The sequence below is a fragment of the Temnothorax americanus genome, unplaced genomic scaffold (assembly GCF_048541705.1).
Source record: "Temnothorax americanus isolate GAGA-0224 unplaced genomic scaffold, ASM4854170v1 Scaffold15, whole genome shotgun sequence".
In the NCBI taxonomy this organism is placed as follows: Eukaryota; Metazoa; Arthropoda; class Insecta; order Hymenoptera; family Formicidae; genus Temnothorax; species Temnothorax americanus.
The window spans coordinates 2,378,720-2,392,481 of NW_027509286.1; the positions used below are offsets into that span (position 1 = coordinate 2,378,720).

General features: G+C 35.3%; 1 protein-coding gene across 41 annotated transcripts in view; it reads right to left on the reverse strand.

The window, feature by feature from the left end:
• Window positions 1-13,762, reverse strand: part of LOC143895167 (uncharacterized) — a 216,520-nt gene that overhangs the window by 156,046 nt on the left and 46,712 nt on the right. Inside the window, exon 7 of one of the 41 annotated variants that reach the window (XM_077402096.1) lies at window positions 113-685. The exons of 35 other annotated variants lie outside the window; for them this stretch is intronic. In XM_077402096.1, the coding sequence (XP_077258222.1) occupies window positions 408-685 (278 nt within the window). In that variant the 3' untranslated portion in view covers window positions 113-407. Of the gene's footprint in view, window positions 1-112; window positions 686-1,805; window positions 2,765-4,777; window positions 5,213-6,520; window positions 6,885-7,217; window positions 7,937-9,845; window positions 10,539-13,762 lie in introns of those variants that run through there. 5 more of the 41 variants (XM_077402104.1, XM_077402100.1, XM_077402077.1 and 2 more) reach the window with 5 other exon arrangements.

Genomic DNA, 13,762 nt, shown 5'->3' on the forward strand with positions numbered 1-13,762 from the left:
TTGTTCGTCTGAGATACTCTATTTTATTTTGACTAAACGTTCCATACATACTGTTATAAGTATTACACATGCAATTTTCTCACCAAGCTGTGAAGCGAATAAAACGCAAATGTGCATTTGTTCTTATGTATTTATTCATGTAATCATGTTAATATTTTTGCGTATTTCTAAATACAATTTTTACTCGAAAGCGTATATATAGCTTCTAACAGACTTGGACAAACTGTCGGCATTGCAATAATGCGATTGATATTATAGGATTATCTTGCAATTCGAAGAGACAGAGATAAACGATTAGACAAAGAAATACAGATCAAAGCCGAAGTCGCATAGATTCACGAACCTATAAAAACAGGCAGGTTTCTTTATTTGTCGGCAAACGAAAGACGCGCGGTTAAGTGGAGCGCTCATGATGTTCCTTGGGACAGATCGACGACGTAAATCTTCCGGGTATTGTGCCTGCGGAGGAGATGCTTGCTGACATTGCCTTTGAGTTTGCCATAATAATCACAATAGGGACATTTGAAGCGCGGTTGAAGACCACATTCGTACTTCAGGTGCCGCGTTAGGTTCCTCTTCCAGTTGAAGGCGCGACCGCAGTTGTGATTCGGGCAAGGGAACCTGATATTGTTGTCGGCGTCGCTGGACAACGATCTGCTGAAGGCTTTAAAAGACCCATTAACGCCTGGAAGCAAAAGAGCAGACAAAGCGTCCAGTCAGTCCTGACGCAAAGTCGTGTTCGTCCTTCGGGATAACATGCCGAAAAAACCGATCGTTTCATCGCGAGGGTTTCCTTCCGAAAAAATGAAATGTGTAACGAACACATGAAATAAAAATGCTGAAAAATAAAGATACAGCAACGTAAAAGTAAAATATTCTATATTTATGAGTATTACACTTAATACATGACAATTAGCGATGAAATTTTACATGTGGGAAGTATTTTGAGGTCCAAAATGCAATATATCAAAACATCACATTAATAATTACACAGTTAGTGAGACATATTTCTTGTTAAATCTCAACGGCATCATCTTGTAATATAAATAAAAGTAACACGTATTTACCTGCATTCTGCAAGAATAAATTATCTGAAAAAGAAAATTATATATTATCAACTTGTCAACTGTCACGCATCTATAACAATATAAAGGCAATATTTAAAAAAATCATGTTACTGATTACATTATCGTGAAAAAAAAGAATGAATAAAACATAGAAAATTGTAGAAAAGAACAAGGAAATTCATGGTGGATAAAGATAAAAATTTTTATTTCTTTTGTTTTGACGTAGAGATAATTTCAGCATTGTATTTTCGAATACTCGCAATTTATTCTTACATCTTAAATTACATGCATCTTGAAGTCGCAAAATGTATTATATATATATACATATATATACACAAATCACATTCATTCGATAAATTAGTGTAAAAGTCAAAAAGAAAATATTTATATTTAATAAAAAAACTTAAATTATATATGAAATGACATGTATGCCTAGATCGAATGAGTAAATAACAGTATGTTATCTTTGCGTAAAATATAGCTTTGTTCTCTAAATATTAATCCTTTAATCGTAATAAATGCAATTGTAAAAAATTTCAAAATGTTAATGATTAATGTGTTTATAATAATGTATTTCTTCTTTACATTTTTCAAAACCTTTTTTTAATTATACACAAAAATTTAGTTAGGAAAATATTAATTTAGAGTTTTATTTTATTCCTTTCCGTCATGATTCTTCGTTGATGTTTGAGAAAAAAATTTTCATAGATAAAAAAGTAAAATCGCGGCAAAGCAAATCAAAGTAAAACTTTCTTTCTAATACAATTATAATTCAAAAGTAAAATAATTTTAAATCCTTTTAATATGTAAAATTAAAGTAAACATATTATAAGTTTAAAAAATGTATAGGTACCCAGATAGCAACGTGTGTCTGCATTGTTGCTGGCATGTTGCCGACAACATAGTATGTGTTGCTATCAGAATTGTGGCAACTGAGTCCGCATTTGTCGACAAGTTGATGCCTTCACGATATAACAATTTTGTATAGGAACTTGCCAGCAATTTGTTGGTAACTTATGCTGAGGTCTAAAATCATCTGATTCAAAATCCGAGCTGTTGCTGTCATGTTGCTGCAATTAATAATTCATAGGATCGCACAATGCTGTCATATTGCTAGCAACGCGAAGTAAATTTGATGCTGCTCTCTTGCCGATAAATTGCTGGCAATACATATATCCAATGTTGCCTGCGTGTTGCTTCAAATTACTCGAAACCAATTGAAGCAAATATATGACAAGTTGCCTCATAGTATCATTATAAGCAATCGCAGGTTTACATGATTTTGTTCAGACACGCATGGCTACTCTGGGTACTTTTAGAAAAGTATTCCCTCACTCTAACGTAATTATCACGGAATAAATTGTTTAATAGCTGTGCCAAAATAATTCGAAGCACATTTTAAAGATGGCAACGTGCATCGAAAGAAGAAAGTTCATCCTAATTGGTAATCAATACGTAATTAGAGCAATTCTTGTGCACTCTTGTGATGTGTCTGGTAATATTGGCCTTCCACTTGCCACAATAATCGCAGTAGGGACATTTAAAACGCGGGTCCTTGCCACATTCGTTGCGCAGGTGCCTTCTCAGGGTACACTTCCACACGAAGATGCAGGGACAGTTGGGACACTGGTACTTCGCATGATGATTGCTGGTGTATTTCCTCCTCCTTCTTCTGTAGAAACCCATATGAGAAAAACCTGTGAACACAGAGATAATTCCACCTGATTATTAACACTTCGAAGCGTTCGCGTGCAAACACGCGTTAGCTAACATTGGTCCGAGCATCCGGATTCACAAGAAGGTAAAGCTTGTGCGTATGTACAAAAATAGATAAATGACATTTGACAAACAAAGAATAAATGTCCGAGATATGTTATTACAGCGAGCGAATTATTAAGAAAGTTCTTCTTGACAATATTGTTTTAAAATCGCTGTGGACGGTGAAAATAAAACAAAAACTCTTAACATGCAAGAAAATAATAAATTTTGATGTTTCAGTAATGAGATAATAATAATAATTCTCAATAAAAGAAACCAAATTATTTACTTACGTTTAAAAAATGTTTGTAATATAAGAGACAAATGATTGTGATGAAGATGAATGTTATAATAACAAAATAGTTTGTTTTAAAAAATAATGATTGCAATAAAAGGTAAAAGGACATGGTAATATAATCAATTTTTTTAAATAAAAAAGTATTATAATTTGATGATTCCATATATATATATATATATATATATATATATATATATATATAAAATGCAGTAGAGATATTAAAGAAGTTATAAAATGTTAATAATATATTTTATGCGTAAGAAATAGTGTTTCTTAACAATCAATTAATACAGTATAATATATGTATTTAATGTTTTTTTTTTTTTTTTTTTTTTTTTTATTTTTTTTTTTTTTTATCATTTCACGCAATAGAAATTATTTGTACGAAGAATCACGTTACTTTATGCAATCATTGCAAAAAGCATTATTTGTCATATCAACTAAATAACACATTTTTGTTATACTATACATGATCAAACAAACAAAAAGAACGTTCTTTGGCGTTAAAGGCAACTTTATAAAATAATGCAATTAGGCCTTTCCGCCTTATAAAGAAAATAATAATAAAATGTAAAGTAAAAAATAATTCAGTTGCAAAATATAAAATCAAAGAATCCAATGCAATCAAAATAAAATAAATTTCTTAAATTTAAATTTATCCACTTCACCAAAAAATAAATTTTAACATATACACTATTAAAAAAAAAATTACTGCACATTATTAACGTTAATCTTCATGATAAGTCTTCTGCGACTTAAACAAATTCCTATCAAGCATCAGGGGAAATTTCCTCATTCATCCCTTCCCGGCACCGAACTTTCACATAATGATCGCGTATTTATAGGCACGTCGGCGGTGTCAATATCAAAAGATATTTCCAGACTTTGACAATGAAAAAATCGCTTTTAACTTTCTCGACGCAATGTTTAAACATGTCGACGTCCAGCATCTCATGCTTCTCGTAAAAAAAACGAAGATGTGTCTGTAAACATCACTGCGCTGTTTGAACCGGTAACTGCAGTACAGACATGTACAGACAATGTCGAATGAGGCTGTTCTCCCACTTGAAACGACAGCAGTTCGAACAACAATGGTACCGATCGATGATCTTAGACGTTTGCGGAGAGATACCCGCGTGTTCTAAACATAAAAAATGGGGGAAAAAACGAATAAAACAACTAATCAGGTCACGTCTAAAACATAAAAGATCGGGATCAAAAACGTTAATTATGTCATCGATGCGGAACAACACATTCATTATTTTCGACAATCCACACGATTCTCCAAAATGAACAGAAATGGAATTAGGCTGAACACAAAAATTAAAGAGATGTTAAAACAACATATAATGAAACATAAATGTTACACACAGACATGTACGAGTACATGGACAGATAGATAAGCCGATTTCTCTTATGACTTCGTTCTCTTTTATACCATTTTTAGAACATCATAAATATATGTTTAATATTAAACAATAAGGCTCGTGAGAGTAATTTGTTAAATTCGAAATAAAAAAAAGATAAAAACTGTTGCTATGATAAAATTTATTATGTATACAAAACAGAAATTTTAATTTAATTTCCTATAATGTCATATTCAGTAGTATTTTCCATTGCCAAGTATAAAATGAAAAATAAGTTCATCACAAAGTCACTCAACTGTTATGTCCTTTTATCCTTTTCGCGCGTATTTAGCGTAACGTCACATTATATTGGTATCAGGTACATAAAATGAGCGTAAAATATTTCCACCCTCTTCTTTAATTTAGAGAAATCTGTTAGTGGTTCGCGTTAAAAATGCGAAAAAAAAACGATCAGTGCGGTTTCATGACACAGTTCATGATGATGTCCATCGTATACACTTCACTCCTCTTGTGACTGTTGCGCACGTGTCTGTAAACATTGCTGCGCAAGTTGCAGCAATATCCGCAGTACGGGCATTTGAAACGCGGTCTCTTTCCGCAGGCGTACAACAGATGCCTGCTCACGCTGCTTTTCTTCTCGAAGATACGGCTACACTTCGGGCACGGGTGCTTTTCCTTGAAGTCGAGGGGCTGCAACTTCGCCACTAGATACACCTCGTTACCTGAAAAAGACGCAAGCAAAAAACGTATGGTCAGTAATGCCTGAGAATTTCGACTCGATATTTGCGCCGACTTTTTCGTCACGTTTGATTATAGAGCAACAAGAAATAACAAATAATCGTTTTTTAAAAGATACTTAACTCAGAGATTTTTATTTATCTAATTTCGTAATATATCAAAAAATTACATGTAATATTTCGTATAAATTGAATGCTGAAATCTCGTAGCATCGTCTTGACGTAACTCAATCACACACACAAGAGGAGCTAATCATTTCAATGATATAATATTTTGAGAAAATTTTTCATGATCAAAATTATTACTATGCATAACTTCTTATTAATATACACATATATTTCATACATACATATACATAATATATATATGTATATCTATACGTATACATATAATATGTATATAGCTTTTAAGAAAATGCATAATACATTCTAATCAATTTTTTTTATACAATCACTTTATCTTTGTAAAAATGGCATGTGCCATAATTGCATTAAAAAACATAAATATCTTCGTAGATACAAATATAAGAGTAAAAAATATAGCAAACAATTAAAGCAGATACAATAATAAGATGCCATCCAATTATTTGCATATAAATTCGCTTGAATCACATCAAGACGACATTACGAGATTAAACAATTTGAAAATTTAGTAACACAATGCTCACAACGCTAAATTATTATTAGAGTTAATCTTGATTTGTTCAATATCGCTTAAATGCTATAAAGAAAACATAATCGTGTAAAGGAATTCAGAATAAGAAAAAGAAGAATCGATCACACACAGCTTGAGACAATGGACTGATTTAAATTCAGACGATGTCTTGATGATGTCTTGATATTAATCCATCATTGCAGAAATATTAAAGAGTAATACATGTTAGAGTACATATACATAGTATAAAATATAAACGGAACTTTCTTCGGAGAAAACTGATGACTATTTCGCTGCTTTGTAAAATTTTTATTTAATTGACGCTTACTAAACTCTGGGAAAAGTTAAAGACGGTTATAACCCACTTTGGGGCCTACGATTATAGTAATCAAATTATTTGGATATCGTAACTCTAATTAACATTTTAGTTAGTGCCCTTTAAGTGAAAATTATCTTTGCGTAACTGAATATCGACAGAACGAGAGAATTGGCTGGTATAACTTAAAAATCTGTTGAGATATATAGAATAGCTAATTACGATTTTTAGTTACGCACAATAGTGGGTCCCAAAGTTATAGCCGTCTTTATTTTTCCCAGAGAATACATACAAAATGTAATTCCCTGCGCGCAGTACAAGGACATTTTAATGACATTTCAATGAAGAGAAAGAAAGATTCCTTCAATTTCTGCCGATATCGATACAACGCACGGCGGTGCCTTGGTGCTTTCTGCGCACGTGCTTGTAGACATCGGAGGTCCATCTCGAGCGGAAATCGCAGGTCGGGCACTTGAAACGCGGATTTTGCTGGCACTCGTAACGCAGATGCCTGGTAAGGGAACCACGGTGCGTAAAGCAACTCCCGCAGTTGTTAGTACAGCGAAACCTTTTGCGCCAATGCGACGCTTGACCGCGTATCCGCGGACCCGGACCTACGGAGCGGAACAATCGATTGTTTCCCAGGGAGATCGCAGGAAGCCAAACTTGGTAAGGATGATCAATGCCTGTAACAGAATACCCATCATTGACGGCGTGCTCGTTTACGGTTAACCAAGCACTAGATATGCACTAGCGCATTGCCATCAGCACAGAAATTAACAGAATTATACGAGTAATCTTAAACTATCATTCCAGAAAGAGACATCCTAGAGCAAAGAAAAACCGATGTGGGAATAAGGGTAATTTGAAATTTATTCAATTACGTCAAATTTGCTACATTATTAAACGATTATTTTGTAAAAATAAGGGATTAAAAAAAGAAAGACGATCTATTATATGCCGATAACTTTGGGGAATCAGTCTTCGAGAAAGGACTCGCTAGAACCACAGGACACAGATAATGAATGTTCGAAATTTATTCAATTACATCGAATTCGGTACATTATCAAATTCAACAGTATATCATCAAAGGCATATTACAAAAATAAATATGCAATAGGTACCTATATAATGCATTTGACGAACAAATAATTTCTCGAATATTTTGCGTCGAGGGAACGTCAAATGGAATCTTTAAGTTCAGTCTATATCGACGGTACCAACGAGACGTTGCCAACAAGCAAAAATCGCTAAACAACAATGTTGATACATCGATGTATATGGCATAAATGATCACGTAAAAGCAACAGATAAAAACAACAGATAAAAACAACGAATGGCCATTCGGTTGACCGATATCACAACTGCTTCGAGATACATCTTGCAGCTTTGCTTTGCGAACGATCTCGAAAGGAAGGAAGCTTGCAAAATTTGTATCATTCATCTCGGCTGACAGTCTTGCTCATGTCGAGAACGTAGACGCTCTCATTCGGGTGTATTCGGCGTATATGCGACCTCACGTTCGACGAGTGTTTCGTGCGGTACGAACAATACGGACAGTTGAATCGCGGCAACTGGCCGCACTGGAACTTGAGGTGATTATACAAATTGTTCTTGCGCGTGAACGCGTTGCCGCACTTGTAGCAAGGGTAATTCCTGCTTTGCTGCGCACCATCGGGATTGTAGACGCACTGATTGGAATCCGCGTGAAATGGTTGCACGACGCCCGGCAGAATCTCTGGGAACAGAAAATTTCACAACGTAACTCGGGGCCGGAAGCTGGGAATCAAGTAACTTTGCCACAATATCTAGCAGCATCCCGCATGTCGAAAAGAGAAAATAATACGCAGCAATGTGTGTTCAGTATGCGGATGCACAGCATTTCCATTTCTTCTTACGTCATCGTTAGAATATATCGAATAATTTCTAAATTAATAAATCTAAATACGGAGATCTGTTACTTATTGCAAAAATCGATAAAATAAAAAAAGTATAGATTTAGAGCTGTTAATTAATATTTTTTCGTTTAAACTAAATAAATAAACTAATATACATATAAGATCGACTACTGACTATACCACACGTAAAAGAATATAGTGAATCCAATCGTGAAGAAAACAGGGCTAATTAAAAGCCGTTCGCTGTTCTCGGTGCGCGAAAGATTTATTCAATCAATAATTAATGTTCGAACGTTTCGGTCTTTGTTCAAACCATCTTCAGAATATGATAAAATGTATGGGAAGAAATCGTTCCTTGCGAACTGATCCATGTCTTCATATGTTTTAATATGTCGTTACCGAAACTGAGTTTGATGTGTTAAAAAAAGCCCTGTTTCCTTCACGATTGGATTTCCAATAGAGCCTCTACGCCCTCTACTGAACGAATATAGTGAAGTTCTGTACGTGTAAAATGTTATTTATTAGTATATTACAGCACTTTAGTCAGTCTTACACACAGAAAACATGAAAAACATAAAATATTCAAAATGCCATGTTAGTTTGAACATCCAATTTTCTTACTATTACATTTACAATTTTTAGTCTCTTCATATAATTTTTTTTTTTCGTGTGTTCTCGTGTTATTGCACAAATTCTCATCAATTATAAATTTTTTCATATTTCTCTTTATTTCTTACCTGGTTCAATTTAATCCAGATTTTGATAAATTTTATCTTAAAGAGATGTAAATAAAATAGTATTGAAATTGTACGAAAATAAAACAAAACTGATACAAATTTGTCCAACCACACACTTATAATATCAGACGCTTAATTATCTTCCTTAATGGCAGACATTTGAAATAAAATGATGAATTTTTCATCATGCGCAAAGGAAGCTTCTCTGACATTACAAAACTCGTGTTTTCGCATAAAGCGTGAGGAAAATTATAAATTAAATTACACACACGCAGGTAGTACGTATATAATATATAGCATAATTTTAACAAAATACTTACAATAATGAAACATACAAAAAGAGAGATGATACAAAAAATAATGCAGTCAATTATCAACAATCTATACATACGTCGAAAAACCATTTAATGTCGAATTATCTACAAGTTCGTTATATAATACAAGTATGCTCTTTATATTTCCAAAGTAAAATTCTGGTCGCTTCATTTTAATGGCGCATAAAATGCGCGATGGACGAAAATAATAAACTTGGCGCAGTGTAAGAAAGGATCTTTCGGAAATATAGTTTAGAAGCTGTACCTCACAAGAGCAACGTCAGACGTCGTCGCGTGGACGACTCGAATAAGTAACAAATCCGTCGACGATAAATGGAATTTAGGGCTGGGAAGGATTCAAAAGAAGGGGATCAGTCTTGCGTATGTCCACAACGTAGACCCCATTGCCAGGGTGTATACGGCGTACGTGGGCGCGCACGTTTGACGGATGCTTCGTCCTATAGGCGCAGTAGGGGCAATTGTACCTCGGCGGCTGACCGCACTCGATCCTCCAGTGGTACTGAAGATTGTGCTTCATGCTGAACACGCTGTTGCAATTGCCGCAGGGATACGATCTCGCGTTTTGATTGCGCGACGAGCCCATGACGTCCCTGTTCGCGACCGACCGATTATAGTCTTTCCGCCACGTGCGCGTCGACGCCAACTCGAAGGCTGCAAAAAAAAAGGTACAGAACGTCTTCGTCATTCATAGAACCCGTGACGATCGTCGCTAAAATCTCTATTCTGACTTAATATCCATTTGCCGAGAGAGAGAGAGAGAGAGAGAGAGAGAGAGAGAGAGAGAAAATGAGAAAGGGAGGGACATTAGTCTTTTCTTGCGAGCAATTGACAAAAACAAAACGTTAACTCTCTTGTTAGGTCACGAATCGTGCGATCAGTAGCCAACGACACAGGCATGACGTGAATCTTCCGCGGGAGGGAAGACATGTCACTGAAAAAGCGGGGAGGAGGACAACATTCTCAGGACTACCGTGGCTCGATTGAGGACGACGTATCTTTTTATTCCGGCGGAAATCCACACCGACGTGTCTCGTTGGAGATTCACGCGACCGGCGTCGACTCGCCGCGCTGCTGCCAGCTGAGGATGTCGACGACGTAGACCTCGCGGTCGGGGTGCTTCCTGCGCACGTGGGCCCGCACGTTGGACGTGTGCTTGGTACGGAAGGGACAGTACGGGCAGTTGAATCGCGGCGACTGACCGCACGCAAACTTGAGATGATGCTGGAGATTGTAGCGCCAATTGAAGGATCCGCCGCATCTCGGGCAGTAATACACCTGTTTGCAGGCCTGCCGTGCGGGACGCTGGGCCTTATGGACCGATCGATTCGCGCCGGACCTGCGTCGGGCGCTCCTCTGCGAGTACTTGCCTTCTGAAAAATGCAGATGTCCTACTGATTAGCCGCGTTAATCGCCAATTAGCACCTAGCAACGTGAATGGACGATGTATCGTTACAGGAGGATAGTTCCCGCGGACGAAGGCATGGGGATTTACTAGGTGGACAGCGAGAGTGTCGACGAATTAGCTGATGTTTAAAAGGGTAACCACTGAAAATGTTGCCTAAAAGATCGTTTGAAATCCATCGACCATACTTAATTCAAGTGCGAAGTAAAGTCGATACGAACTACTAATTTTACGAATGCATAATCGCTTACATTTATTGTAGCACAATAAATAAGAAAAAGTACAAAAAGATGGTACAAAATAACGCGGTAGATTATAAACGATTTATATACAACGTTGCGAAATCAGACTATCGAATTATATCCACAAAGTTTTCTGCATATAAATATAATAATATGTAAATGTATTTATATATGTATGTGACATATTGTATATGAATAAATATATAAATGCGCTTGTATATGTAATCGACCGATTTGCACAAGAATATTGCTTCTTTTCGTCGATACATTAAAAATGATAGAACGTGGAATTCTCTTCGCAATTTCGTTACATGGAAGACAACGAAGAGCAAGTCTCGTTGTGTCGACTATTTATATTTATATTTATATTGTACAGAAGAATATATGTCGAAACTTCATATACAGTCTAATGACGCGATTAAATATCTCAAAAATATATATACATTCGACTAGAATTGTCACTTTTGTTCGAATTTGTTGCTTAAAATTACGAGAACGGAATCTTTTCCCAATAAACAAAATTAAGTATTCTCTCGATTCTCTGTACTTCGTATAGATATCCAAATTTAAATACCATCAAAAATTAAATTAAATTTTTGCCGTAAAAGAATTTTTAAATCAATTTCAAATTCGCTAAAAAATTTGAAAAAAAAACTGTAAATAAAAATTATTTTACTTCATCAATTACTGCTTCGCTTCATTTTTCATAGGATAATGAAGTATAGCAATATCGTGTAATAATTTCAATATTTGTAGAAAAAGAAACAGAAAACAAAACAATAAAAATAAATTTTGTATTATAACTAACGAGGAAGATGGTGCCGCGTTTCTTCAGGACTGTGGGCGAGAAAACAAAAATAGAGTTCCTTCTTGTTAAAAAAACAAGAAAAAAGTTGCACGATGCCTACGTTAAACAGTCTTGATTTTATATTACGACCCTACTTTGCACACGTCGATGGCATATACTTTATTGCCGGGATGCTTCCTGCGCACGTGCGCACGCACGTTCGACACGTGCTTCGTGCGGTAAGCGCAGTAAGGACAATTGAATCGCGGCGACTGGCCGCACTCGAATTTCGAGTGATAGTAAAGATTATTCTTGTGACTGAAAACACTCGGGCACCTAGGACAGGGGAACTTCGGCCTCTCGACAAGGAAATTGCCGTCGACGGCGACTGGGCGATACGTCGGCTGTTCCTCTGTCATGGCGGGCACGAATTCATGCCCGTAGATCGCTGGCAGAATACGGTCTGAAACAGAAGCGAGAGGAACGTCACGTCAGAAATCGTTGCCGATTTGCGAGAACCTCGACGCGATTCGGTAATCCGCGGACTCTGCAAAACTGCCGAGACGCCGAGGCCGAGCTTGAGATCGGAAAGTCTTCAAACAGCGCTTTGTTTCACGTAAAAGACTAGCAATCATATCAATTCTTCATTTTTTTTTTATCTATTATTAATACAAATTATTAATATAAATAGTAATAAATCGTCATTATTAAAAAAGATGATTTTATTTTGGAAACTGCAAACACACATTCGACGCTTTCCAATCTCATTCGTTCATACGTACGTAAGTCGTTAAGGTAAATATGTATATGTGCAAAATTAAAATGTAATACAGAAGATTTTTGGATAGAAAGGAATAGATATTAAAATTTAATAATAACGTTTTATTTGATACACACAGAACACGTACAGTCTACGCATGTGCGTAAAATGCAAACAACGTTTTAGTCATGATCTTTATGAGCGCACAGTAAAGCATAAGTAATAGTCTCAATCTAAAAATCAATTAACCTAAAGCTCCCTTTTTATCAAATTCGCTATAGATAATATAATCGTTGAATGTTGAACACAGATAATATATCTTAATTCAATTAATACTGAACTATATCACAAATAATTTGGTTCGTAAACTTATATAAAATTTGAGATATGTGCATAAATCTCAACAAGATTTAAGCTACGCGTGTAATTAAAGGCAGACTTCGTGAACTTAATTATCGCCTTATAATATCATATTTCTTATTAAATATTAATTTATAATCTTCAAAAATAATGGCATTTTACGTGTATAGTACTGAAAATTAAATTCCTAACTAATATAAATGATTGATAAACTTAAATTCATTAATTACATAATTATATAAATTATTAAATAAATTTTTTATTATATATTTTTTAACATAAATAAATTATTAATAATACTGCAATGATATTAAGGATATTTGCTATTGAAAAATTCTATGTCGAACAATAGATACTTTCTCGCACGAAAATTATCATGTAGATAGTGAAGTTTGTTAAAACTTCTGGGACGTAATTACGATAACTTCGGCCCCTCAAAATTTTAGTGATTTTTAAAGGCATTTTTGACGAAAAAAACTGGAAAAATATTTTTGAAAAACTTCCGAAGACCACTCTCACCCACCCCCGCCTACATTATTTATTTTTAACTTTAACACTGTATATCTCGAAAACTACAGTACTTATCCGCGTAAGACCTATTATATAATTTTTTGTTCAGCGTAAAAAATTCTACCAAAAACCATCGTCAAATCAAGGGGCCGAAGTTATCCTAATCGTGCCAAACTTCCGCACATAATCGGAAGTTTATTTCAATTAGTCCCACAGCTAATAACAGTACCCGTCGTGTAGAATTGGTTAGTAACAATTCGCTATTTTTTCTAATAACAGAGATATTTTCTTTTTACAAATGTCTGTGTGTAAATCATCGCGATTAATGGCTAAAACTGCGTAACGAGGAACACAGTATTTGGCACTGATCCTCCGTCATACACCGTCCTTAAATAGCGTAAGTCATTTCACGCTCATCGAGACACGGAAAATGTACACACACACACACACACACACACAACCACAACCACAACTATCTTCCGTCCTCGCAGATCAATTCTTCAGGTCGAGTAATCGGAGTCAAGTACGCGAAA